This window comes from Cryptomeria japonica, chromosome 4, assembly GCF_030272615.1.
Source record: "Cryptomeria japonica chromosome 4, Sugi_1.0, whole genome shotgun sequence".
Classification (NCBI taxonomy): domain Eukaryota; kingdom Viridiplantae; phylum Streptophyta; class Pinopsida; order Cupressales; family Cupressaceae; genus Cryptomeria; species Cryptomeria japonica.
The window spans coordinates 362,863,616-362,889,248 of NC_081408.1; the positions used below are offsets into that span (position 1 = coordinate 362,863,616).

The 25,633-nt window shown below is 34.7% G+C and overlaps 1 protein-coding gene across 1 annotated transcript; it reads right to left on the minus strand.

Moving 5' to 3' along the window:
* Positions 1-21,742: 21,742 nt before the first annotated feature.
* On the minus strand, positions 21,743-24,773 carry LOC131040980 (polyamine oxidase 6-like). The gene is made up of 4 exons (XM_059219163.1): positions 24,210-24,773; positions 22,454-22,657; positions 22,091-22,172; positions 21,743-21,807 (listed from the first exon to the last, which is right to left on the minus strand). Exons 1-4 carry the CDS (start codon positions 24,561-24,563, stop codon positions 21,743-21,745), a joined length of 705 nt encoding a protein of 234 aa, XP_059075146.1. The 5' UTR covers positions 24,564-24,773.
* Between the last annotated feature and the right edge of the window lie 860 nt (positions 24,774-25,633).

The following is a 25,633-nucleotide window of genomic DNA, read 5'->3' on the forward strand; positions in this document are numbered from 1 at the left end:
AGGGCCCACCTCCCATCACGAGAGAGGTGGAAGCCACCGCAGCCCCCCCTCCCCCCTTGCAGCCACACGATGGATGCAAGGTTTCCTACGCCCACTTTGTGGTCGTGGGCACTACTGTAACCCGCGGGGAGGAGGGCACGGGTAAAGCCTCGACTCCTCCCCCGTCCAACCCTAATTCGCACCAAAGAAAAAAAAAAATCATTTAAATATTGCATTAGCCTAAATAAAATAAAATCCCAAGTTTGAAATAATATACAGTCTCTCATAGAGACTAAATTAAATTTCCAAAATGATCAAGAATAGCAAATATTGAGAATTTTTTCTAAAATGATCATGGTTTTCCAAATACACAATCTTTGTTGAATAACTTTTAAATAGGCAAATTTTCTCAACCACAAAACCATATTTCGCAAACTAAGATGGATTTACACCCATTTATCTACCCCATTTAACCAATCTTGACCCAAAAACAACCAATATTCCCAAAACTAAAACTTAGGTTTAAGAACATTCATGGAGATTTTAAGCAAGATTTCATCATGAACAACCATTCCCCAATATTTGTTTTTTTTGTTTAGAAAAACAAACCCAATAAAACAAGAAATCAAAGAGATGCACTCGAATCCTACCTCATTTCGCATTCCTGGCAAGATCTGATGAAGATCCCAACCTGCAACTCAAGAAAACCTTCCTTCCCAAAATGCCCAAATCTCCTCCAAACAATCCTTCTCCAAAAATGTTTTTTTTTTTCCAAAAATGCTCTCCAAAAATTGTCCCCAAAAATATTTTCCAACCTAGGGTAAATGGAAGAATATTGACCTAAACTCTTATTTTTGAATTTAAACATCTTTTTAATAAAATGAAAAATCATTTTTTTCAAACTATTCAAATATTCTAAACTTGCTTTTCTAATTAAAAATCAAAATGCTTCTCTCCCTCATTTAATTTTAATTTTCTCAATATTAACAAAGCTAATGATGAAAATGGAAACAACAATATTGAAAGACTAAATGAATTCAACCACAAAACCCTAGCATAACAATCAACAAAGATCCACCATAACATATGAAGATTACCTAAGACAATGCAAATCAAAATGAAATCACAAAGATTATACCATCACATGTCCAATAGGGTTTGGATCTCCATTCTTCCTATTTCCATTGATCTTGCTTGATATATTTGCCCTCAGATTTTATGTGTGCACAAGAGCTCAACAAAGAACAGAAATGTGGTTGCAAGTAGGCTTGATCGCATATGAAAGTTCGAAAGCGTAGAGTAGTCGAGTAGATTAGCTGATTAGAATGATTAGGATGATTAAAATGAATGAATGAATAGAATGATTAGGGTTGATAATGAAGGAAGAATCTCCTTATATAGAAGACACTATAAGAAATGGAGGGATAAGATTGAGAGGTGTAAAAGATAAATGGTCGGCTAAGATTAGAGGGTAGGTAGAGGAAATAAGAAAATAATGAGAGGGTAGGTAGTGTAGAAATTAAGAGATGAATGACATGTGTCATAGGTAGAAAAGGCTAATGAATTAATTAAATAAATAAAGATTTAATTAATTAATAGACGAAATGGGATCACTTAAATAAATTAAATATTTATTTAATTTAGGAAAAGGGTAATTTAAATAAATAAATTTATTTATTTAAATGAGAAATAAGGCTAGAAGAGGATAAATGAATTAATTAAATAAATAAGGATTTATTTAATAAATAGAAGAATTAGGTTAAAATAATTAAATAAATAAAAATATTTATTTAATTAGACATGGACAATTTTAGGTGTCTACATTATGCCCCTCTTTGAGACAATGCAGCTTGTCGCATTGTTTCAAAGAAGATAAGATAAACTGATACAAAGTTGCCCCAAGATGGGAATGATATGGCCCCTCGAGAGATTGGATAAAAATGTCTAAAAATATCACAGACAATCTCTCGATAAGAAAGGAAGGCTAGAATTGACTGACTAGATAGGATAGAGTGACAGAGTCACGGGATAAAGAAGATTGACTTGGGAAACGAGGGCTAGGGCAATCTATAAGATAGACCAAGAGGGCAAAAAATCCTCATTGTCATCCACACATCCAAGAGATCAGAGTGCAGAGAGAGAATAGAGCAGCAACAGTCAGCAGTGATGGCATTGGTTCATAGGTTCAATCGCATTCATCGATTTCAGAGGCCAGCAGATGTAGGAGAGCCGGTAAGTACCACAAAACCTCCTTGTACTTTGTCACAATAAATTGTTGTCATAAATGCATGTTAGGTATTGCAATAAATGTGCTTTAGATATGTCAATCAAAGTAAAAAACACTAAGGCACGTCTGCATTGGTGCCAGGCGCGTCTGGGAAGTATGTAAGCGTGTTTATGTCATGAAAGTGCGTTTACATCTTCTAGGCCAAATCGGCAGTTCTGTGATGAACATACGTCGTCGATTGGATAAGCTACTGAGAGGATACACTCAAGCAAGTCCTCTAGGGAAGACTAGGATAGCAAATAGGGCCAAGATTGACAATTCTATGATAGAACATACATTGACAATTAGGAAACTACTTAAGAGGATACACTCAAGCAGAGGCCCTAGGATAGGATAGATCAAGGCACTTTGTGATGAACAGGGAATGCCAAAACATAGTACTTTGTGATGAACAGGAAGTACTAAAAAAAGTAGCACTTTGTGATGAACAGGGAGTGCAAAAACGTAGTACTTTGTGATGAACAGGAAGTACCACTAGGATAGGAAGCAACACTTTGTAATGAACATGGAGCATTGCTAGGATAGAGTTCCATAAGCACTTAGAATAATAAGCAGCATTTTGTGATGAACAGGGAATGCCACTATGATTGGCACAGTTGATTTGCTTGACTGCAGGAGTATCTACCTATGCTGGAGTCACATGAGAGATTCCCTTTGACTTAGAGTTTGCGAGCAAAGCTGATAGTTGAGAAGCGAGCAGCGGTTCAGGCTATGGGCCTGCGACATATTTTGTATGTGCTTGAGTTTTAGGAGAACATGGGGTTGCTAACTGTGTTGGCTGAGAGATGGTACTTAGAGACTTGTAGTTTTCATTTGTCAATGGGTGAGATGACAGTCACCTTGGAGGATGTATACATGATACTGAGGATACCGATCGATGGGGAGTTAGTACCATACGATCAAGATGGAGATAGGGATGCACTGAGATAAATGTTTCAGGCTCTAGGACTGGAGATGAGGGATGGACACATGGCTTGGGATACCATGACATAGACAGGATTAGCACTACCAACAGTATTGGCAGGAGTGATCAATGGGTTCCTCTGTCCAGACAGGGCGACATGAGGGTTGGCTGTGGGCTGGGGGAGTACACTGGAGACATTAGTGATAGAGCACCGTGGGTTTACATGGGGACCATGTCTGCTGGCACATTTGTATTATGAGCTTCATCAGTTTGTATACCATGGATCAACAGGATTGGGCTATGGAGTTACATTGTTGTAGGTGTGGGCATATGAGCATCTGCCAGTGACACGACCGATTCACTTTAGAGGCAGGGGTCATTGGCGCAGTTTTGTACATCTGTATGATATGATTACATCTCAGCCATAGATTGGGAGATTAGAGAACTAGCACAGGGTCATTGATGAGATTGACACTATAGTATGGAGGTCGTACTGAGAGTGGGAGGATGACGCAGTGGAGCTGCCATATACATTCAGGAGTAGGTATCTGATTGGCGGATGCCATATGTTCTTGAGTGACAGTTGGTGGATAGGGTGGGCAAGTAGCTCGACAGGATACAATGGATGCCACGGAGTTCTGGGATGTATGCTCAAACAGTGAGAGATCAAGCGCACTTCGGGCCATTATTGTCTTATGATCAGGCAGTGATGCAGCTGGTAGAGATGATTCCCTTGCCTTGGGATATGTGGCTAGAGATAGAGGATGCAGCAATGGATGTAGAGTATACTGCATATTGGGCAGAGCATCCATTTCCACAGTTGACGGATCTAGGGGAGCTAATAGATGGAGATGGCGCAGGTGATGGGGATGATGATGGAGATGGCGGAGGTAGAGGTCGACGGAGGAGGGGGGTACAGTAGGAGAGAGGAGAGTGGCTCTGAGGAGAGAGGGTGGAGAGGAGAGGCAAGCTCAAATGGTTAGGAGCAGAGGTGGATTACCTTTACAGGTGCCAGCAGCACAGGTTCCCGGACATGTACAGGGATAGGGATAGGGACAGGGATAGGGACAGGGATAGGGGCAGCCACAGGAGCAGCCACAGGTGCAGCCACAGGATGAGGGGGGGGAGGAGGAGGATGAGTTACTGGCTTTGAGGGAGATCTACTAGGGACAGGCAGATGAGATCCAAGATCTTGAGCGGGAGAGGGATAGGCTCAGGAGACAACTGAGGGATACTAAGCGGGAGAGGGATCAGGCTATCCAGCGTTAAACAAAGGCTGAGACAACACTGAGAGTAGGGAGGCAGGCAACAGAGGACACAAGAGCTGGATACGCCTATGTTCTATGAGTTGGGGAGGAGATAGGATATTGGAGAGACCTATACTATGGAGCAGTGCCACCAGAGCAGTGGGATAGGAGCTTCCGTAGACCATCATGAACAACGATGACCACCGGAGGGAGGGACAGGAGATAGGCATCAAGCGGTGGGGTCATGGGTCCTCCACCACCACCAAATAGAGGGGATAGGAGAGATGATCCTGGGGTGGGTCCTTCTAGGGCTCAGACTCCGTCGAGGCTAGGCAGCTCCGAGGGAGGGAGTTCATCATAGCCTTAGAGGGCTCCCTATGTATCAGTTTTGTACCATTTTGTATGATGACGTAGACACCTTCGAGTGATTGTAGCCATATGTATTTTGACATCATTGTATCATGACACTTATGATTATATATATATATATATAAGATTCATCCTTGTGGCAGCTATATGCATGTGTACCAATGTGATGAGATGTTTCATGATGTATGTTTCTATGTGATGGTTATGATATGGATGCAAATATGTACATGATGCAGTGCAATATTTTTGTTCTTTTATGTTTTTAATATGTTATGTCAATGTAAATGTGAATGTATGAAATGCAAATGAATATGATGATAATGTAGAATGTGCTAACATGTGTTGTGTGCAGGATGTGATGCAATTGTGATATCTATATATATGTATGAAATGCTAACATGTGGTAATGCAGGTGCAACTACATGAAATGCAAATGTTTTTGGTGTGTCATTATACTCAGTCATGTGATAGCAAGCTACACAGACTCATGAAGGACAATGGAAGTCAATCAAGAAAGGGGGATGGAAGATAGAAGATATGAAAGTGAAAGAGCTTCTTGTGCGTTATCATCATTGAGATTTACTATGGCAAAATAGGTTATGACAATCGAGGCATATGTTTGACCTAGAAAGTCATTGTACCTGTTTGCATGGAGATAAGACAGTCACAAACAAGGAATGCCCTAGTTCACACTAGACTCATAGTGTCCTCATATCCTTGGACAAGTCATAGCATTACTAAGAGACAATCCACAGACATCAAAGAAAAAGAGGTGACGATACCCCATCCTCGCCTTTCTAGTCAAAGACATCCTAGAGATAAAATCTCTAGTCAGAGACATCCCGGAAAAGCTAAAAGACATGTCACCAAAAGATAAAATCAAAAGAAAACCAAAACTCGACACCAATATCCACTGTAGTCCTCAAGTTTAGTGTCTCTTGTCACTTGTATAAGTCTTATTTGATTGTGGTCACAATGTTTACTTTCACAAAAGGATAGATAGCACTGAACCATAATGTTGTTTGAGTCTGTTGAAAGATTTGATTTGTTGAAGCCCATTGTTGGTGTTGCGTCTCATCTGAAACTGATTGAATCCATGCAACTAATACTTTATTGCAGAGAAGATGGAACTTTTGCGAATTGGTGATGCAAGTGTTTCTTTATTGTGGATTGTGCGCGGATAGACTGAAGAAAATTGTAAGAAACTATACTCCTCGGAACATGTGATGCTCTTAGTTCCACACCCATCACTAGACTTAGGATTTGCCTTAGCCACAGATAGGAGCTGATTTATTATAGATGGAAAGGGTGAAAGGAGGGTTATTATGGATGGCTAACCAATCTTAGGTAGATCAATGACAAGCCATGATGGGAATGGGTAAGTTTATTGTGAATGGACAGGCTGTGAGTGTGTGCAAAGTGAAGGATGAGATCGAATCCTGAAGGAGGGAGGAGCAATGTCTCTACACATGGCGTCGATGACCCAGTTTTCACCATGGTACTTTCCCAGGGCGCCAACGAAGTGGTTTTCACCATTGGACACATTTATTTCTCTTTTTTTTTCTTTTTTTTATTTCGTCACTCAGATTTCAGATCTGGTTTATATTGAGCTAACATCTTTTGACCTAGCTAACAAAATTGGTGCAGCTTGTCTTGAAAGCAAAATCATTTTGTCAAAGGCCCCTATTTCACAAAGTCTTTTGGATCTAAAATTTACCTAACTTGTTTGCTTGCAGGAAGGGGTGATCATTTGAAACAATCTAAACTACTAATAGATCTTTGTTGTAGGACCTTAGCAAGGGTTTTTGATCTTTATTATGTGCCTTGTCTTCATAGATTAGCAAACACTTCAATTGGTGCACTAAAATTAGGACTACTAGTGAGGAGAGAACGACCCAAGTGGTAGTGAGGAAAAGCCATCCTCTTCTGAACCACTATAAACAATTGTATCCATGGTGAAAACCATGGGTAACGTGTGCTGATCAGTTCATACCGACACTATGTCTCCCCATAAACCTGTTTAATCAAATTTATTTGATCAGTTGTAGGGCGTAACCCCTACCGACTAGGAGCCTTCTGTATTTACAGAGCTGAAAGTGCCACATGTATGGCCACATGAGCAGATGCCCTTACTAGCACCTTTCTATTTTAGAAGCCAAAATCCTTCTAGTTGTTGGGGTAGGAGGTCGGACCTCTGGAGCGGCCCACACACATACGGTTCTTAGTAGAGATACAAAGTTCACCATGGGGAGTTTTTGTGGGGATTGGTGCTTGGCTGCCCTAGAGAAGTGAGTGTCGAGGGTGGAACCAATGGGGTCAAACATCTAAGTATCTACTCTGAATAGCGTAGCCTCCTGTGGGATCAACAACTATTGTCCTGGCCAACCATAAGAATTGTGCTTGTCTTATTTTGAACAAATCAAACATCCAAGACCAAACATCAGAACATTGTGTTTTTTGTGTCTTCAAGTGTATGCAAAACAATTTTACATCAAACAACACACTTTTATTTGAGTCATTTTGAGTCTAAACACTTGCAAACATTGAGTCTTCATCAACATTATGTCCTCTTGTCACAAAAAATAGTCAAAAATTCAGATTGGGTCACAACAAAAAAAAACTTTATAAATTGGAAAAATTGCACTCAGATTTCAGAAACGCGTCTGTGTCTGATAGAAACATGTCTATGTCATTTAACTGCATCAATGAAGGATATAAACACATATGTGTCCTCTTGAACAACATTGCATTTACAAAATCTCATAAACATGTCTGTGTTTGACAGAACCATGTCTGTGTCATTAAATCGTGTCTGTGAAGTATACAAGCACGTCTATGTTCAAAATTGAAAACTTTTACAATCCAACAAACAAGAGCAGCTAGTTTCAAAATTCTTGAGCTACACAAGCTGCACCAATTTCATTAGCCAGATCAGAAGATGTTAGCTCAATATAAACCAAATCTGAAATATGAGTGACAACATAAAAAAAAAAAAAAGTAAAGAGAAATAAATTTGTCCAATGGTGAAAACCACTTCGGTGGCGCTCTGGGTAAGTACCATGGTGAAAACTGGATCACCGGTGCCATGTGTAGAGACATTGCTCCTCCCTCCTTCAGGATTCGATCTCATCCTTCACTTTGCACACACTCACAGCCTGTCCATTCACAATAAACTTATTTAATTAGACTAGACAATTTTAGGTGTCTACATTTTGCCCCTCTTTGAGACAATGCAGCTTGTCGCGTTGTTTCAAAGAAGATAATATGAACTGATACAAAGTTGTCCCAAGATGGGAATGATATGCCCCCTCGAGAGATTGGATGAAAATGTTTGGAAAGATTGCAAATAATCTCTCGATAAGAAAGAAAGGTTATAATGGACTGACCAGATAGGATAGAGTGACAGAGTCACAGGATAAAGAAGACTGACTCGGGAGACTAGGGCTACGGTAGTCTATTAGATAGACTATGAGGGAACACATCTTCATTGTCATCCACACATCCAAGAGATCAGAGTGTAGAGAGAGCAGAGAGCAGTCAGCAACGATGGCTTTGGTTCACAGATTCGATCACGTTCGCCGATTTCAGAGGCCAGTAGATGCAGGAGAGCCAGTGAGTACCATAAAACCTCCTTGTACTTTGTCGCAAATAAATGTTGTCATTAATGCATGTTAGGTAGTGCATTTAATGCATTTTAGATATGTCAAGCAGTGGGAAAGAAATGCTAAGGTGCGTCTGTGCTAGTGTCAGGCACGTCTATGAATGCAAAGGCGTCTATGCCAAATGCGAGCGCGTCTGTGTTGTGCAGGCGCGTTTATGCTATATGGGCACGTTTGTGCAGAGCAGAGGCACGTCTATGTATATGATGAAAATGGAAACAATAATATTGAAAGACTAAATGAATTCAACCACAAAACCCTAGCATAACAATCAACAAAGATCCACCATAACATATGAAGATTACCTAAGACAATGCAAATCAAAATAAAATCGCAAAGATTATACCATCACATGTCCAATAGGGTTTGGATCTCCATTCTTCCTATCTCTATTGATCTTGCCTGATATATTTGCTCTCAGATTTTATGTGTGCACAAGAGCTCAACAAAGAATGGAAATGTGGTTGCAAGTAGGCTTGATCGCATATGAAAGTTTGAAAGCATAGATTAGTCGGGTAGATTAGCTGATTAGAATGATTGAATGAATAGAATGATTAGTTGAATTATTAGGGTTGATAATGAAGGAAGCATCTTCTTATATAGAAGACACTATAAGAAATGGAGGGATAAGATTGAGAGGTGTAAAAGATAAATGGTCAGCTAAGATTAGAGGGTAGGTAGAGGAAATAAGAAAATAATGAGAGTAGGTAGTGTAGGAATTAAGAGATGAATGACATGTGTCATAGGTAGAAAACGCTAATGAATTAATTAAATAAATAAAGATTTAATTAATTAATAGAGGAAGTGGGATCAATTAAATAAATTAAATATTTATTTAATTTAGGAAAAGGGTAATTTAAATAAATAAATATATTTATTTAAATGAGAAATAAGGCTAGAAGAGGATAAATGAATTAATTAAATAAATAAGGATTTATTTAATTAATAGAAGAATTAGGTTAAAATAATTAAATAAAAAAAAATATTTATTTAATTAGACATGGACAATTTTAGGTGTCTACACGAACATTTATATTTCAAAATATTAATGAGGGTAAAATATTTTTAATTAAAATAAAATCCCAAAATCAATCTTTCACACTATATCAAATATATATATTAAACTTTGCTTTTCTAATTAAAATTGATTTTCTTAAATAATTAAAATTAACCTTTCTATTCCAAAATGTAAAAGAGATTAAATTATTTCTATCTCGAATAAATTTAACTCTTTCCTTTCAAAATGCGTAAACTGAATAAATTCATTATTTAAAATTAACCATTAAATTGAACTTGCTACAAACATAAATAGAGTGATCTTTTTAATTAATGATTAATCACATAAAAGAAACCTATTTAATTTAATTCCTCAATTACTAATGTGTAAATGAACACATTAAATTAAATTAAATACACAATTTTACCACATGCCAAGCACGCAACCCAAGAAAGACAACCAAATACATGACCCGCAAACCCAAACGAAAAGGGAAACTGATGGACCACAGACGACGCTCACTTGAGCATGACTAGGGTAAAATGAGGGTTTTACGACCACCTAATCCAAACTCTAAGGATGAAAGAGGTATACTCAAACCTGCGAATCCAAGTGAAGATGAACCTCGCACCTAGGTGGTACTGTACCTGCAAGCAGGAGTCACACAAGCATACATACATACATACATACATACATACATATATATATATATATATATATTTAATGAAGGTGTTAGCTCGAGATTAATAATAAGAATCAGGAGAACAATTAAACTTACATTAGAATCGATGCGAAAGCACATTAATAGGTACAAACAATAACCATAATATCTTACTACAACATTACATAATGGTAAATCAACCATCCAAGAATGCCTCATAAAACATTCAACCAAGGTCAAACCAGTTTTACAAAGCTGACTAGGCTAGGGGCACTACATCCTCCCCCCCTAGGCTCCAACTTACTCCAAGAAGTCGTAAGGCTACGCAGAGAACAAGCAGCACGCATTAGCCCTGAAACTCGTTTAACAAATATTAAATTGCACATAGGAATCTTTCCATTAAATGAAACATTATTGTTAAATCCTTTACGAATGTTATTATCCATTGACTAGATACATCTAAATCCCTACATTTCTTATAACATTATGGGAATTATCTATAATCATAGCAGAGAAACAAAAAATTTCTTCCTTTCATCACACCAAATTAAAGCATTAAAAGAGGTAAACAACAATTACCATACTCATCTAACAAATATGACAAGAAAACATGTCATCATGATCATTTTCTTTTACCAATTCATCCCCATCATAAAAATTTATTGCATAGAACTAGCTTCAAAATTTTATTTCTACAACCAAGTCAACTTTTGATAAATAAGAGCAACATATAGTACACAATTGTTTACACTTTCTTGACATATAAGAACGTTTCCAATGACTATGTCCCATAACATAGTGACAAGTAAACACAATTTACTCCATGATTACACATAATAACCATCCACATAACTGGAATGCACAACTCAAAAGGCCACATGTGAGCATGTCTAATGCTCAATCAAAGATAACATGCACGATCATCATCTCTATGCCTGATCTCAAAACAATAACATGATCATAAATATCTAACATCTCACTCAAGGGCTCGATGGTGCTAGGGCACACCATAGTGGTGTTACCTTCCATACAAGATCTTCGTGAACATCCCTTGTTGAGTAAGGTGGTTAGCCTCCAAGAGATGGTCACCACACATAGGTAGGTAGTGGATCCTAGCTGCATCACAGCCTCACATACCCCCATCCTCAAGGTTCCCTACATCTACTTCCTCATACACACTCTACCAAGACCGTCTCATACATCCTTGGAGAGGAATTTCACATTTCAACACAAGACCAGCATACGAAAACAATAAGGATAAACCAGTTTAGCCACCAAAGTACAGATGAATAAAGATAATAAATCATCAATTCCAATAGTAAGGCAAGAAAATAATCGGGAATTTGCAACACCAAATCAAGTATGCAAAAGATCACAAGATTGTGGCCAAACCTTCAAAGTCAAAATAAAATAAATTTTTGGTCCCCAAAGAAATAAATAATAATATCACAATTGCACATAACATCACTATGTGACTAGCATATAGCCACCAATGAGGAAGGAGGGAACAATCGTATAGCTATCGCAATAGCTTATCATGTGGTGCGGCCTAGTCACACATCCGCATGGCATGGCAGTGTGCACCTCGACATCACCCCGCATCACATCGTCACGTAGCATGGCTCTACCCTAAACCAGTCAGTAGGCCGCATGGCAATGTCTACTACATCTCGCATCGTGTCTCAGCATGGCATGGCAATAATCTAAGCAAAAAAGGCACGTAATGGAAGTATCCCGCATGGCCGTGTACCTCACGAAAAAGGGCACATGCAAGTCACACCCCACATAGCGACGTACCTCTTAGGATACTCATTGTAAGCCAGAGGTATACATGGCTAAGGTCCACCCACATGTCTACCAACATTGGCCAATTGGTAGCTCATGTGAAAAACAACATACCTTTCATGAAGACAAGGCAAAAGATCCTCCAATAAAAAAAAATATCTTTCTACTCAAGAACTGTCATCAATATGCTCAAATAAAGGATAGGAATAGGCTGGTACACATAAACCTTATAAATTGGTCCATCAAAAAGGGAAAGTATTGAGTACACCTATAATACAATTTCATTATTTAATTATATTTTTCCTCAAAATAGAGAAGTTGAAGTCGCTTCACGCCGACATTACTTGTACGTTGATCCATACTATTCAAGAAATGGTGACTTCTAATACTACCCCTTCACATGCTGACTTATCAACAACCCATGGGTTGGCACTCAGTAAGGTAACAAGCATGCAACAACACATAAATAGTATGGTATTTCCATACCCATAAGTAAACATATTCTCCATGGTTGATTAATTCACCATCTCATGGGCACATATAGCAAGCACGGGTTTCTTACAATACATAATGATAGCACGAGTACTAGTTTAGTCACATTTGCAGGGAGTACTTTTCAGTACACTATCATCTACTCAATGAAGGTTTTAATTATGCTTCCCACATGAATAACTGAATAAAATTTATTCTAGATACAAGTACGAAAATTCTTTACAATTCAGAATTACATAAAGAAATAACATCATTCCTATATCTTTCTCTAGTTCAATAAGCATTCATAACTACATTACTAACTATGCAAATTTCTTTTTAGAGCTTAAAACTTTCATCTTTCCATAAGAAGCCCAAATGCAAACATACAATTTCATATGCGTTATAAACATTCTATTTAAATAAATGCATTCTTAGTAGCATTTCTAAGAATCTTATAATCCAGGCAAGGAGAAGGAAAAGAGAGTTTGATAATCAAACTATTTCCTACAAAGACACAAGATCCACAAGATCGCACTACAATATTAAATTTCTCACTATAAGCTTGTCATTTCACTATCATTTTAGAAGAGTATCAATCGACCTAACATGACATTTTCAATTATTATGGTTGTAACAGAATGCTCTAGTTTTCCAAACAACAGAGATCAAAATAGGCAATCTTTCGATAATACAAGACCTCTTGAGAACACTCACTACTTTAATACAATACAAACGCATATCATAATTTGCAACCTATCATTTAAAATTCAAGGTACGGTAAGAAGATAAGCGAGGAGCTATCAACTAAATAATACATAATAATGCATGCACATCAAACAAGCTTTTCATTCGCACTTTCTAAACATAATAAGGCAATTACATATATCCAAAGGCAAGTTCAATGGAGCATTGCTAAAATAGATCCTCAATCAAACTGGTTTAATGAAACACATAAAATAATCTTTCGTGGAACACATTAATACACTCTCAAAGCTACTATAACATGTCCCCTTTTTATACTTCTTTTAAAAACAAAGTAATTTCACATAACAACATTTCGCATATTAATGCACATAACTTAAGATAGAATTTAATTATGTTACTCTAACAATACACATGGAGAATCCTTAATGTAAACATACAATTTTCTCCCAATAACCAATATGAACTTTCAAACCCATGGCCCTTTTATTATCTAAAAACACATAAGCGTCATAAGGCTCATACAAGGGTGCAAGAAGTCGCAACCTTCTCTCGCAAAAAAAGAAAACTCAAATAAGAGATAATTACACATATCAAAAACATTTTAATTTCTAGAGAGAAAGAGGAGGAAGGGTGATAATCATTCAATTTGCTACATAATAAGCATTCAATATCTACCACACTAGTCCTTCAAGCGAACAACACTAAGCTAGATCATAACCTTAAACGAGCACATTTCATACTTTTAGATTCAAGACTAACACTAACCAACCCAAATGGATTAGTCTAAAGAGTACAACAATCAACAAGGACAGTACATACAACTCTCTTTCAAAATAAGAATAATCATAGACCAAGACCTCAATAAGTAGACAAAACACATATAATCACTCAAAAGCACCAAAATCAAGAAGGTGAAAACAAGGTGTGAACGCACACATTACACACAATTAAGGTCTGCTCAAAAGAACACACAAAAGAACAGAACACGAGTACTTAAGATCTTCAAGATCCTATGCCTCAATCCCACACCTACAAAACGAGGACAAGCATACAACATAAGTTTGATACACCTCACACCAACTAAGGGCACAAGTGAAATCAGAGATCCTAGTGTTTGCAACATGGGCTCTGATACCAAATGTAATGCACCGCCAAGAAACCCTAAAGGGATAAAGCTAAAACACACGAATGGACTGCAAATATATTTTTTTTAAATAAGAAACAACATAATGATACAATGAGTTATCAAAAGCTCAAATAACATAGCAGAAGGATAAACAATACCTAAGGAGTTTCCCAACATGATTACTTAATTTAACATCTAACTCTACTCATGACATTTGATCCAATTAAGCAGGTTAACTTAATTTCATGTTATTACTTTAAACCAGGATATAATTTGTTCAGTAAATTAAAATTATAGATAATAGGACACGTTCATCCATGGTTGAAGATGAGGCTAACATGAGGAAATTTACCCATTAAGGTTAAAACATAGATAACATGAGGACGTTCATTTATTAGAGTTAAAATATAGAAAACTTAACGAAGTACATCCATTAGAGTTAAAATTTAGATAACATGATGAGTTCATCCATTAAGGTTAAAATATAGATAACTTGATGAGTTCATCCATTATAGTTAAAATATAGCTAATATGATGAAGTTCATTTATTAAAGTTAAAATATAGATAACATAATGAAGTTCATCCATTAAGGTTAATAATATAGATACCATGGTGAGTTCATCCAATAATTTTTCACTATTCATTACGTTCAATTTTACATTAAACACATGCCATGCATCTAGTTCCATAACGTACTTTAATTTCATCATAAACTAATGAGATCTTTCCATGCATACTTAATTTCATTAACAATAACTGAATACATTTTGTTAATCAAAACTACATTCTTTCATGATCCAATTTACTGCATTTAAAAGACGACTGCATACATGCATTTATGATTAATTTCATCTAATCCACTTTATACATTCTATCATAAAGCCATCTATACATGCTAAAACTAAATAGGAAACATAAGAACATAGGATCACATAACACCAAATTGATATCGGAGTTCACCTCTAAGGGCTACATCTTCAGGTCTACTCAACTGCAAGACCCCTCTGATCATTAAATAAGTTAAGAATACATAAGATTCACATCATTTACAATCCTACCATCAAGGCGAACATAACCAATATACAAACGACCACATCGGTCAAATAAATACATAAATGATCCCTCAATAGGAAAGGATCCAATTGAACATAATTGAAGCAAATACAAAGGTCCACTAGAGCATCTGTGAAACTAAGTCATCGCAACCCAAGGTTTAGCATGATATCAAGTTCTCACAAGGGCATAGGCAAATGGACAACTCCATAATAGAGCTCCGATTAAGGGCAGCACAACAACATGCTGGTGAACAAATTCAAATGAACTCCTAAAACCCAGGAATACACAAGGTCGAGCATACAGAGTTCAATAGGGTAGGATTACTCACTTGGTCAAACTAGACTTCATACAAGGTGCACTGACTGATGGTACTCTAACTAGAGACTTGACTAGTTATGGTCAACCACAAATCAACACTCGACACCCGCATAAAGGACATGACCAGTTATAACACCATCACAAGCAACAGTCAAACTCGAGACAGAGAACAGAAACAGGTACCCCAATTCAATCCATATGACAGGGTCCAATCAAACAAATCAAGGTCTTGCCATTGCTTAAGAAAATGCGAATACAAAAAAATTAAACACGCTAAGGCATAGTTTGGAAAAGACAATCTTCTTTCTTATTGATTTAAACAATAAAAGTTGATCAAGTTTTCTAAATGATCTAAGTTTTCAAAATACATTAACAGAAAAATCACTATTACAAGGTGAATACAATACCACAATTGCAATAGTACCATTTGTCTATTTCTCAATACAAAGGAAAAATATAACTAAACCATTTATTTTACTAAAGGAAAATATCATTAACTTACCAATTTTCCAAACGATACATTATTAAAAATTTCCAATAATTCCAATAGCATATCATTTAAATTTTCAAAATATCCAATGATAAAATATTTCATTTTTCAATTACTCAAATACTATAGTATTCCATTTCTAAAACCTCTAGATGACCTATTATCATTGAATTCCTCAAATAATATATTCCTGAATAATATATTATTTTTTAAAAATTATCAAATAATAAATATATTTTATTTCAAAAGTTTCCAATTAAAATAATATTCTATCTATTTCCAAAAGATACTTCCTCATTAAGACAAATTCTAAAATTAAATATTAATTATTATATATTTATTAATCCATAATTAATAAAATATAAACAATTAATAATTTAATAATACACAAATTTCAAATTATATATATATATATATATATATATATATATATATATCTTCATTAATAAAATATATATTAATAATAATTAATAAATAATTAAAAAAAACTATAAAAGAAACTTTTAATAAAATAAGTTTTCTTTTAAAAAAGAACTTTTAAAAAAAATTGTGGGGTACCACTATGAGGCCCACCTCCCATCACGGGAGAGGTGGAAGCCACTGCAACCCCCCCCCCCTCCTTGCGGCCACACTGGGTCCCTACGACCACCGTGGACGCAAGGTTTCCTGAGGCCCTTTGTGGTTGCGGGCACTGTTGTAACCCATGGGGAGGAGGGTGTGGGTAGAGCCTTGGCTCCTCCGCCCTCCAACCCTAATCCGCACCAAACAAACAAAAAAAATCATTTAAATATTTCTTTACCCTAAATAAAATCCCAAGTTCGAAATAATATACAGTCTCTCATAGAGACTAAATTAAATTTCCAAAATGATCAAGAATAGCAAATATTGAGAATTTTTCCAGAATGATCATGGTTTTCCAAATACACAATCTTTGTTGAATAACTTTCAAATAGACAAATTTTCTCAACCACAAAACCATATTTGGCAAACTAAGATGGATTTACACCCATTTATCTACTCCATTTAACTAATCTTGACCCAAAAACAACCAATATTCCCAAAACTAAAACTTAAATTTAAGAACATTCATGGAGATTTTAAGCAAGATTTCATCATGAACAACCATTCCCCAATATATATTTTTTTTTAGAAAAACAAACCCAATAAGACAAGAAATCAAAGAGATGCACTCGAATCCTACCTCATTTCGCATTCCTGGCAAGATCTGATGAAGAGCCCAACCTGCAACTCAAGAAAACCTTCCTTCCCAAAGTGCCCAAATCTCCTCCAAAAAATCCTTCTCCAAAAAAGTTTTTTTTTTTCCAAAAATGCTCTACAAAAATCATCCCCAAAAATATTTTCCAACCTAGGGTAAATGGAAGAATATTTGACCTAAACTCTTATTTTTTAATTTAAACATCTTTTAAATAAAATGAAAAATCATTATTTTCAAAATATTCAAATATTCTAAATTTGCTTTTCTAATTAAAAATCAAAATGTTTCTCTCCCTCATTTAATTTTAATTTTCTCAATATTAACAAAGCTAACATTTATATTTCAAAATATTAATGAGGGTAAAATATTTTTAATTAAAATAAAATCCCAAAATCAATCTTTCACACTATATATATATATATATATATATAAAACTTTGCTTTTCTAATTAAAATTGATTTTCTTAAATAATTAAAATTAACCTTTCTATTCCAAAATGCAAAAGATATTAAATTATTTCTATTTCGAATAAATTTAAATCTTTCCTTTCAAAATGCACAAACTGAATAAATTCATTATTTAAAATTAACCATTAAATTGAACTTGCTACAAACATAAATAGAGCGATCTTTTTAATTAATAATTAATCACATAAAAGAAACCTATTTAATTTAGTTCTTCAATTACTAATGCGTAAATGAACACATTAAATCAAATTAAATACTTAGGATTAAATACTCAATTTTACCACACGCCAAGCATGCAACCTAAAAAAGCCAACCAAATACATGACCCGCAAACCCAAACGAAAAGGGAAATTGACGGACCACAAATGACGCTCACTTGAGCATGACTAGGGTAAAATGAGGGTTTTACGACCACCTAATCCAAACTCTAAGGACGAAAGAGGTATACTCAAACCTGCGAATCTAGGTGAAGACGAACCTCGCGGTACTGTACCTGCAATCTCTTACAACCAGGAGTCACACAAGCATATATATATATATATATATATATATATATATATATATATATATATATATATATATATATATATATATATATATATATATATATATATATATATATATAATGATGGTGTTAGCTCGAAGCAAGAGAATAATTAAACTTACATAAGAATCGATGTGAAAGCACATTAACAGGTACGCACAATAATCATAATATCTGACTACAACATTACATAATGGTAAATCAACCATCCAAGAATGCCTCATAAAAAAGTCAACCAAGGTCAAACCGGTTTTACAAAGCTGACTAGGGTATGGGCACTACACCAATAACTCAGTCAACATAGTCTACATTAAACTCAACATAATATATTGTCAATATAATTATCAACTTCTGCATGCAAATGGTTAGTTACGTGTATAGTGATCTTCCAAGTCTTAATGGCTTCTACATGTATGAAATGTGGTTATATAAAGGGGGGTAGTTGGTGGTGTGTCGACTCCCTCCATTACTTCGCTTGCCACATTAACCTGCCAACTACCGTAAAGTTTTAGTGGCTGCAAGTGGTAGGTGATTAGGACAGCATTACCCATTGTGGTTTATGCTTTAAATAAAAGGGAGGAGTGGTCGATATTCCTATCGACCACCCTTATTAAGGTTTAATTTTTTTTTTAAACTAACCCGCCACCACCATCCTTTGTGGTCACTAAGTTTCTTTCCACTATATTATTATATAATCATTTATTATTATTTATTTTATTTTATTTTTAATTATATATATATAAATAAATAATGACTATTTATTTATATATATATTAAACTTGTTAACAAATTCTTTAATAAATCGTTCCTATGTTTATATATATATATATGGATCTTCATAAAGTAATTTAAATTTCGCAAATCTATTTACATATTCAATAATTACATATGTATTTATAAGTCTATGATTGAATCATTATTAGAACTCGGATACATTTATATATATAATACATATATATTTAATCCCAAATGATTATGTATAGGTAAAACAAAATACATGAAGTAATCAAATTTCACGATAATTGGATACATATATATAATATCTATATGGATATATATGTATATGATTGATTCAACATCTTATATGCATATATATGTTATACTATTATCAAATTACCAAAGTAAACTCATAAGTACGATATTTCATACATTTATAAATATCTGCACATAAAGAACATATAAACCTATGATCAATATTCACATCTAACCCACTAACAAAACAATCTTACTTTAAAATAAGACATAATATTTCACATTCACTCATGCAACTTGGATTTAATTCAATCACCACTCAAATCATGCATTGATGAAATCACAAATGCACAAACAAACTTTTCTACTGTGGTGTGTGAGAGATTCCATCTATTTTAACGAAATACAAGAGCTAGGACAACTCTACTTGAACCATGTTCTCGCCTTCATCAGCGTTCACTTGTTCCTGCATTCACTTGCACTCAATTACTCATTAGAAATGATGATCTCAATTTACAATAAAAATTATTACTGATCATTCAATTGTATATAAATCATTTTAGTGCATTCGATCTCTTATCTTATTTCATTAACAATTCCATTTTCATTTCTATTTCAATTTCATTTTCAAAATAAACATTATTTTCCTAAGTAAACATTATTCGCAACTTAGTTATTTTAACCTTTGTCATTCTTTGATAGGTTGTCCGAAGAATGCACCATGCTTTCTTGGACTTTGTTGTTGTTGTGATCCTTGTAAAAATACTCCCATGAACCCCTTGGAAGATAAAATAGAGAGCTTTTGAATCCTTCTTTCTAGTTTCCTTGAGAAAATCCTTCTTTGCTTGATTTAGAGCATTCTATGTTACTATATCTGCTAGTTTTGGGTATCCATTTTCAACAAACTCTCATAAATCTTGTGAACAAAATAATATCTTCATATTGATTTCTCGGTAGTCATAATTTTTACCTAATGTAAATTGAGGGATTTGTGGGTTTGTCAAGCTTGTACTTGAAGTTGCCATGGTTGACTGCAAATAACCTTTATAACTCTTTGAAAGGCCCTTTAAAATCTTCAACCCACTAACCTTCACCTTGGATACCACTTGTGGGAGAGAGACAAAGGAAAACAAAAAGATAGAATATAGCAAATAAAACATAGATAAAACACAACAACAACAACAACAACAACAACAACAATAATAATAATAACTATATTTTTTTAATGCTTAACAAAAACATACAATTGTTTGATTCATAAACTGAGTTGCTTTTCATTTAGCTGCTCACAAATTATAAACAAAATCCCCTGTTTTGACTGCTAATAAGACTACCATTTTGTTGTTGCTATAGCTAGAAACCTCTGCTCTATTTTGTATTTTCTCCTTTTTACACACCCCACAAAAGTCTCTACAAACTTCTATTCATATGCCCAAAATATAAAAACTATAAACAACACGTATAAATTACATTTAATAGTGAGTTTTAAATCCATTGTAGCAAAATTTTAAAAGATTATAGTCAGAAATTTTTTTGGTTCAAAATCTTTCTTGTGTGTTGAGTGAGAAGACAAGATGAGGTAGACAAGAAAATAAGGAGAAGGTCAAGCTACGATAGGATAGTAAATGCAACTATTGGAGATAAATTCCAACATGGATGATTCCTACTGATTAATGATTTACCTATTTGAAAAGCCAGATTTAAGGACACTAAAAGTTAATCTCATCCAGCAATAATTATATTCCAAAAAAACGTAATTGTATTTTTTAGCAATAATAGTTTCAAAATCTAATTATATTTTTAAAAGTGTATCACCAATATCTAAATGTGGAACAACATTGGAAGCACAATGGTACCTACAAAACTACTCATATTAACTCCATCTTCAAACACCAACAAAATATGAAGATAAAACTAGAAATTATCAAATAGTTTTATATAATTATGAGCCAATTCTATGAACCCAAAAGTGTCACTCAAAAGCACAAATTTCAATGTCCTATTTTTTGTTCTATTTTTTTAGCATATTCCTTACACATTGGACCATATTATCATAACTTATCATAGTTGACCACTAAACTTGGTCATTCATTTTTTTTCTCTTCCTCCCTTCAAAGATGTTATGTGATAGTTTAAATTCATAGCTTCCAATGTTATAATGGTATTTTTACTCTCTTATGCCACTTATAGAATATAATACATGAAAAACTTAATATTTTCTAATCTTAATTATATATATAAAAAAAAAATTTAAATCATTAAAAAGCAAGATACAAATTTTTAAAAGAACGCCCAAGAAAAATATTTACGTACCGAGATATTTTTTGAAATTTTAAAAATTTGAACATTAAAAAATGCTCAATTTCAACTCATGTTGTAATTTGACCCGATGACTGTAAGAGGGCAGCTTGGTTTGATTATTCTCTAAATAATATCATTTCATTACATACAAGTCTTGGGTTTGCATTCTTCCAGAACTTGCAGTTTATCCATCCATGCTGTCCTTTCCATCTCCATCTCCATCTGCATTCTCCTGTTCCACATTATATTCTTTGATTATAATATGATTTTACCACTTATTTCATGCTTAGAATGTACAGACTACTTAGATTCTGGATGTCTGCGTTTCAGGTTTCATTTTGTTCATGAGATTTGGTAGCACAAAGTCCCTTCTTAACGCAATCGAGCAACTGATTAGCTGTGTGTATGCCTAATCTCATGCACCATAGTAATACCACACAATGTTTAATTAACTGGCATTTCATCTTCAATCTATTAAGTGAGAAATCGAAAGCCAAGATATTATATTCATAGGCAGAGACATTTGTCATACCTGCAAGATAGGCACCATGGACATAGCCATTATATTCCTGACTGGTATGCTCTCCAGTGAAATACACTGCCCCAACTGGTGCCTGACAGCCATTATCAACAGGTTTTCTTAGTAAGCGTATTATTATAGATGTTTTGGGTATTAGAATTTTTTTATTAACGTTTTCAATTACTTTCGATTACATTCTGTAATCCATCATTATTACATTCTGTAATCTATCATTAAAATGATAAAGATAAAGAGAATTCATTGAACTACATCATTAAAATGATAAAGAGAATTCATTGAAAAAAAATGCTGAAAAGATAATCTGAAAAATTGATATAAATTATTTTTTTTAAATTCTTATACATAATCTAATACATGTGTTTTTCCAGAAGCTAATATACCTTGTTGGAAAGTGAAACAAACAAATATACCCACAGGCAAGTCAGGTTTAAAGTCGATGAGTTTTGTTTCAAGAACCCCCACACTGACTGATACAATGGCGTTCTTTGCGGTATAAACTGAACTATCCTCTGTTGAAACCTTCACACCCTTGTTTCTGTATTCGATTTCTCTAAAAACCTGCACCATATTTGGATACAATTATATAGCGAATTCAAAAATCCCTGCTTTTATGTAAGGAATGTTGGATAATGATGCTATGAATGCAACTAAAAGCAAACTTAGTAATGTGAAATAAGTGGTAGGAGTTTTTAAGAAGATATTCTAAATCAGTTTTTTAATGGTTTTGATAAATTTTCATAGATGACAATTATCATAGTTTAGAAGTCTTTTTATTGGTGATGCAGTGAACAGTTGTGTTTTTAGAGACCACAATCTCTATAAAATACTGTCATTTTGTATTGTTTATGCAGATCAAAATGTAACCTCTATATTGAGGTGAACCATGATGTAATAGATATTGAATAAATAAATAAAAATTGTGTCAAATTGAATTTGTGTTTTGGGTCTGATTTTAAATCTACAAAGTGATATCAGAACTGGTATGGGCCTAACTCCCTCACAAGAGGGCCCAAGATTATGAGTGTGATCTTTTGAGACTTTGCTGGGTGTGTTTGTAAGATCAGATGGTGGATTAATCATATTTCGTGAAGTTATCTATATGTTTGGAGAATGGGAGATCTTAGCCTCAAAAGAGTAAGGTTATTGGTGTTTGTTGGTATTTAATTGTTGCAGTAAAAAGTTCATACAAAGAACTTATGTGAGCAGTTTAATAACTGCATTGATAGAATTGTTGGAAGTGCAAAGGATGAGTACAAGAAAGTGTAAATAGTGCTGAGAAAAGGGATACATAAGCTATGGTTAGGAGCCATGCCACCGATCTGTGCGAGAGGCCATTGAAAAGGAGGTGTTATGGGATGACCTCACCCATATTGGAAATGTGGTCTTTATATGACAGAAATTTACGTGTGAGATAGACAATGATGCAATAAATGCAACATGAGATGAGACCCTTTTGGCAAATTAATGGCAGATGACAAAGAAATGGTTGTCAGTTTAATTTAACACTAGCATAGATCCTTCAATAGTTTGCAATGAAAATGAGCAAAAACAATTGTGTGCAGATGAAGTGTCATCAGTTTTCTCTTTGTTAGAGAAAGCAGGGGAAAACATTGTGATCTCTCATTAAGAAGAGAGATTGGAACTTCTATAAGAAGTGTACCTTGTGGGTCCTTAAGACCCGGTATGATAGTGATGGAAGTTCTCCATAGTGAGTTGTAAAGATTCAGTTTGTGAGTTCGCTTAGCATCAAGGGGGAGTATGTTGGATAATGATACTGTGTGTGCAACTACAAACAAAATTAATAATTTGAAATATGCAATTGAAGTCTTTAAGCAGAAATTCTAAATCAGTTTTTAATGTTTTTGGTAAATTGTCATAGATAACAATTACCATGTTTTAGAAGTTTTTTTATTGGTAATATAATGAACTATTGTATTTTTAGAGGCCACAACCCCTATAAAATACTGTCATCTTGTATTGTTTGTGCAGAACCTCTATATTAAAATGAATTATGATGTAGTAAATATTGAATAAATAATATTTTTTTTGTGTGTCAAATTAAATTTATGTTTCTGTTTCTGATTTTAAATCTACAAGGAAAGGGCCAAACCTTGTTGAGCTTCAGACGTGGGTCTGAAATGGATCCGTTAGCAGAATGAAGAAATTCGTGGGCTATCCCATGAACAATGCATTCATAACCTCGACTGTCTGCTATAAAATACTCATCTTCTCCAAATTCCTCGAACGGAGGGTTGGGCTCCACATTCTTCAAGCTTGTCACTCTAGGAGGCTCTGGACATCCAGAGTCCATACCCAGACTTAACATTAGTTCCATAATACCCAGTAAAATTGGCCCATAAAGTAATAAACGACACATGCTGATCAAACCTGCAATTTCGAAGTCGTGCATGAAGAAATCGATAGCCATCTCCAAGGGCGTGATGAGAACACTATATGAAAACATAAATCAGAGCTAAAGTCAATACATGGGCTCAATTGAAAAGTAAGGCTGAGAATGAGCAATCAAGCCATTCTGTCCAATTGTCCTCTGTGAAGCCAAAATGGAAATGTCTTCCCCTCCGCTCTTTTGCAGCAATATGGAAAGCTTTGAACTGAAATCAGTTGATAATGAGGCCAGCTTATAAGGGTGCACCACAACACACTAGGCAGGATACCTCCTTTGTAACACCAAACAACACTGTTATTAGGTTTTCACAATCTGTATTTCTGTTTAATGTTATGTTTAATGTTATTTTTAAATTAGATTGTGCCAAAAAAAATTGTATGACCTTTCGAATTAAATGAGGAAGAGATAAGAGATATATCTCTTAATATATAGAGGGGGAGGGAGAGGGAGAGGGAGATGGAGAGGGAGAGATATTGATAAAGGGTGATATAGAGAGATAGAGAGGGATGGGGAAAGAGATAAAGACAGGGAGAGATAGAGAGAAATAAAGAGATATAGGTAGAGAGAAAGATATGGATAGAGACAGATGAAGGGAGAGATGGAGTGAATAAGAGAGATAGGGGGATAAGAAGGGGAGAGGAAGTGATATGGATAGAGGAAGATATAGAGAGATAGAGAGGGATTGGGTAGAGATATAGAGATAGGGAGATAGAGGTAGAGAGACATAGATAGAAAGAGATAAAGTGAGTAGCGAGATAGAGATAAAGATACAAGGGAGAAACATTGAGTGTCCTTGTATGAGTGTGAGAAATTGATATGGATAGAGAGATAGGCAAGGAGATAGAAATGTCTAAATAGATAGAGAGAGGGAAAGAGAATTCGAGAGATATTAAAAGAGGGAGTGATAGGGAGAGAGGGGGAGAGAGATATTGATAAAAAGAGGGAGAAATAGGGATACAATGGAGAGATAAAGAGAGATGTAACTTGAGAAAGATAGAACCTGTGGGGAGAGGAGATTTTAAAAGTTAAATAGTGATATTATTCAAATTTTCAAATAATATATCTTAACATCCATTATTTATATATTATATATTTAAGATAATAGTATTAAAATAAAATTAAAAGAT

Coding starts and splice junctions, on each gene's coding strand:
- LOC131040980 (XM_059219163.1), bottom strand. CDS start 24,563: ATGTTTTCATATAGTGTTCTCATCACGCCCTTGGAGATGGCTATCGAT. Junction 22,658..24,209: donor CACGTCTGAAGCTCAACAAG/GTTTGGCCCTTT, acceptor AATATGGTGCAG/GTTTTTAGAGAAATCGAATA. Junction 21,808..22,090: donor CCATGGTGCCTATCTTGCAG/GTATGACAAATG, acceptor TTATAATCAAAG/AATATAATGTGGAACAGGAG.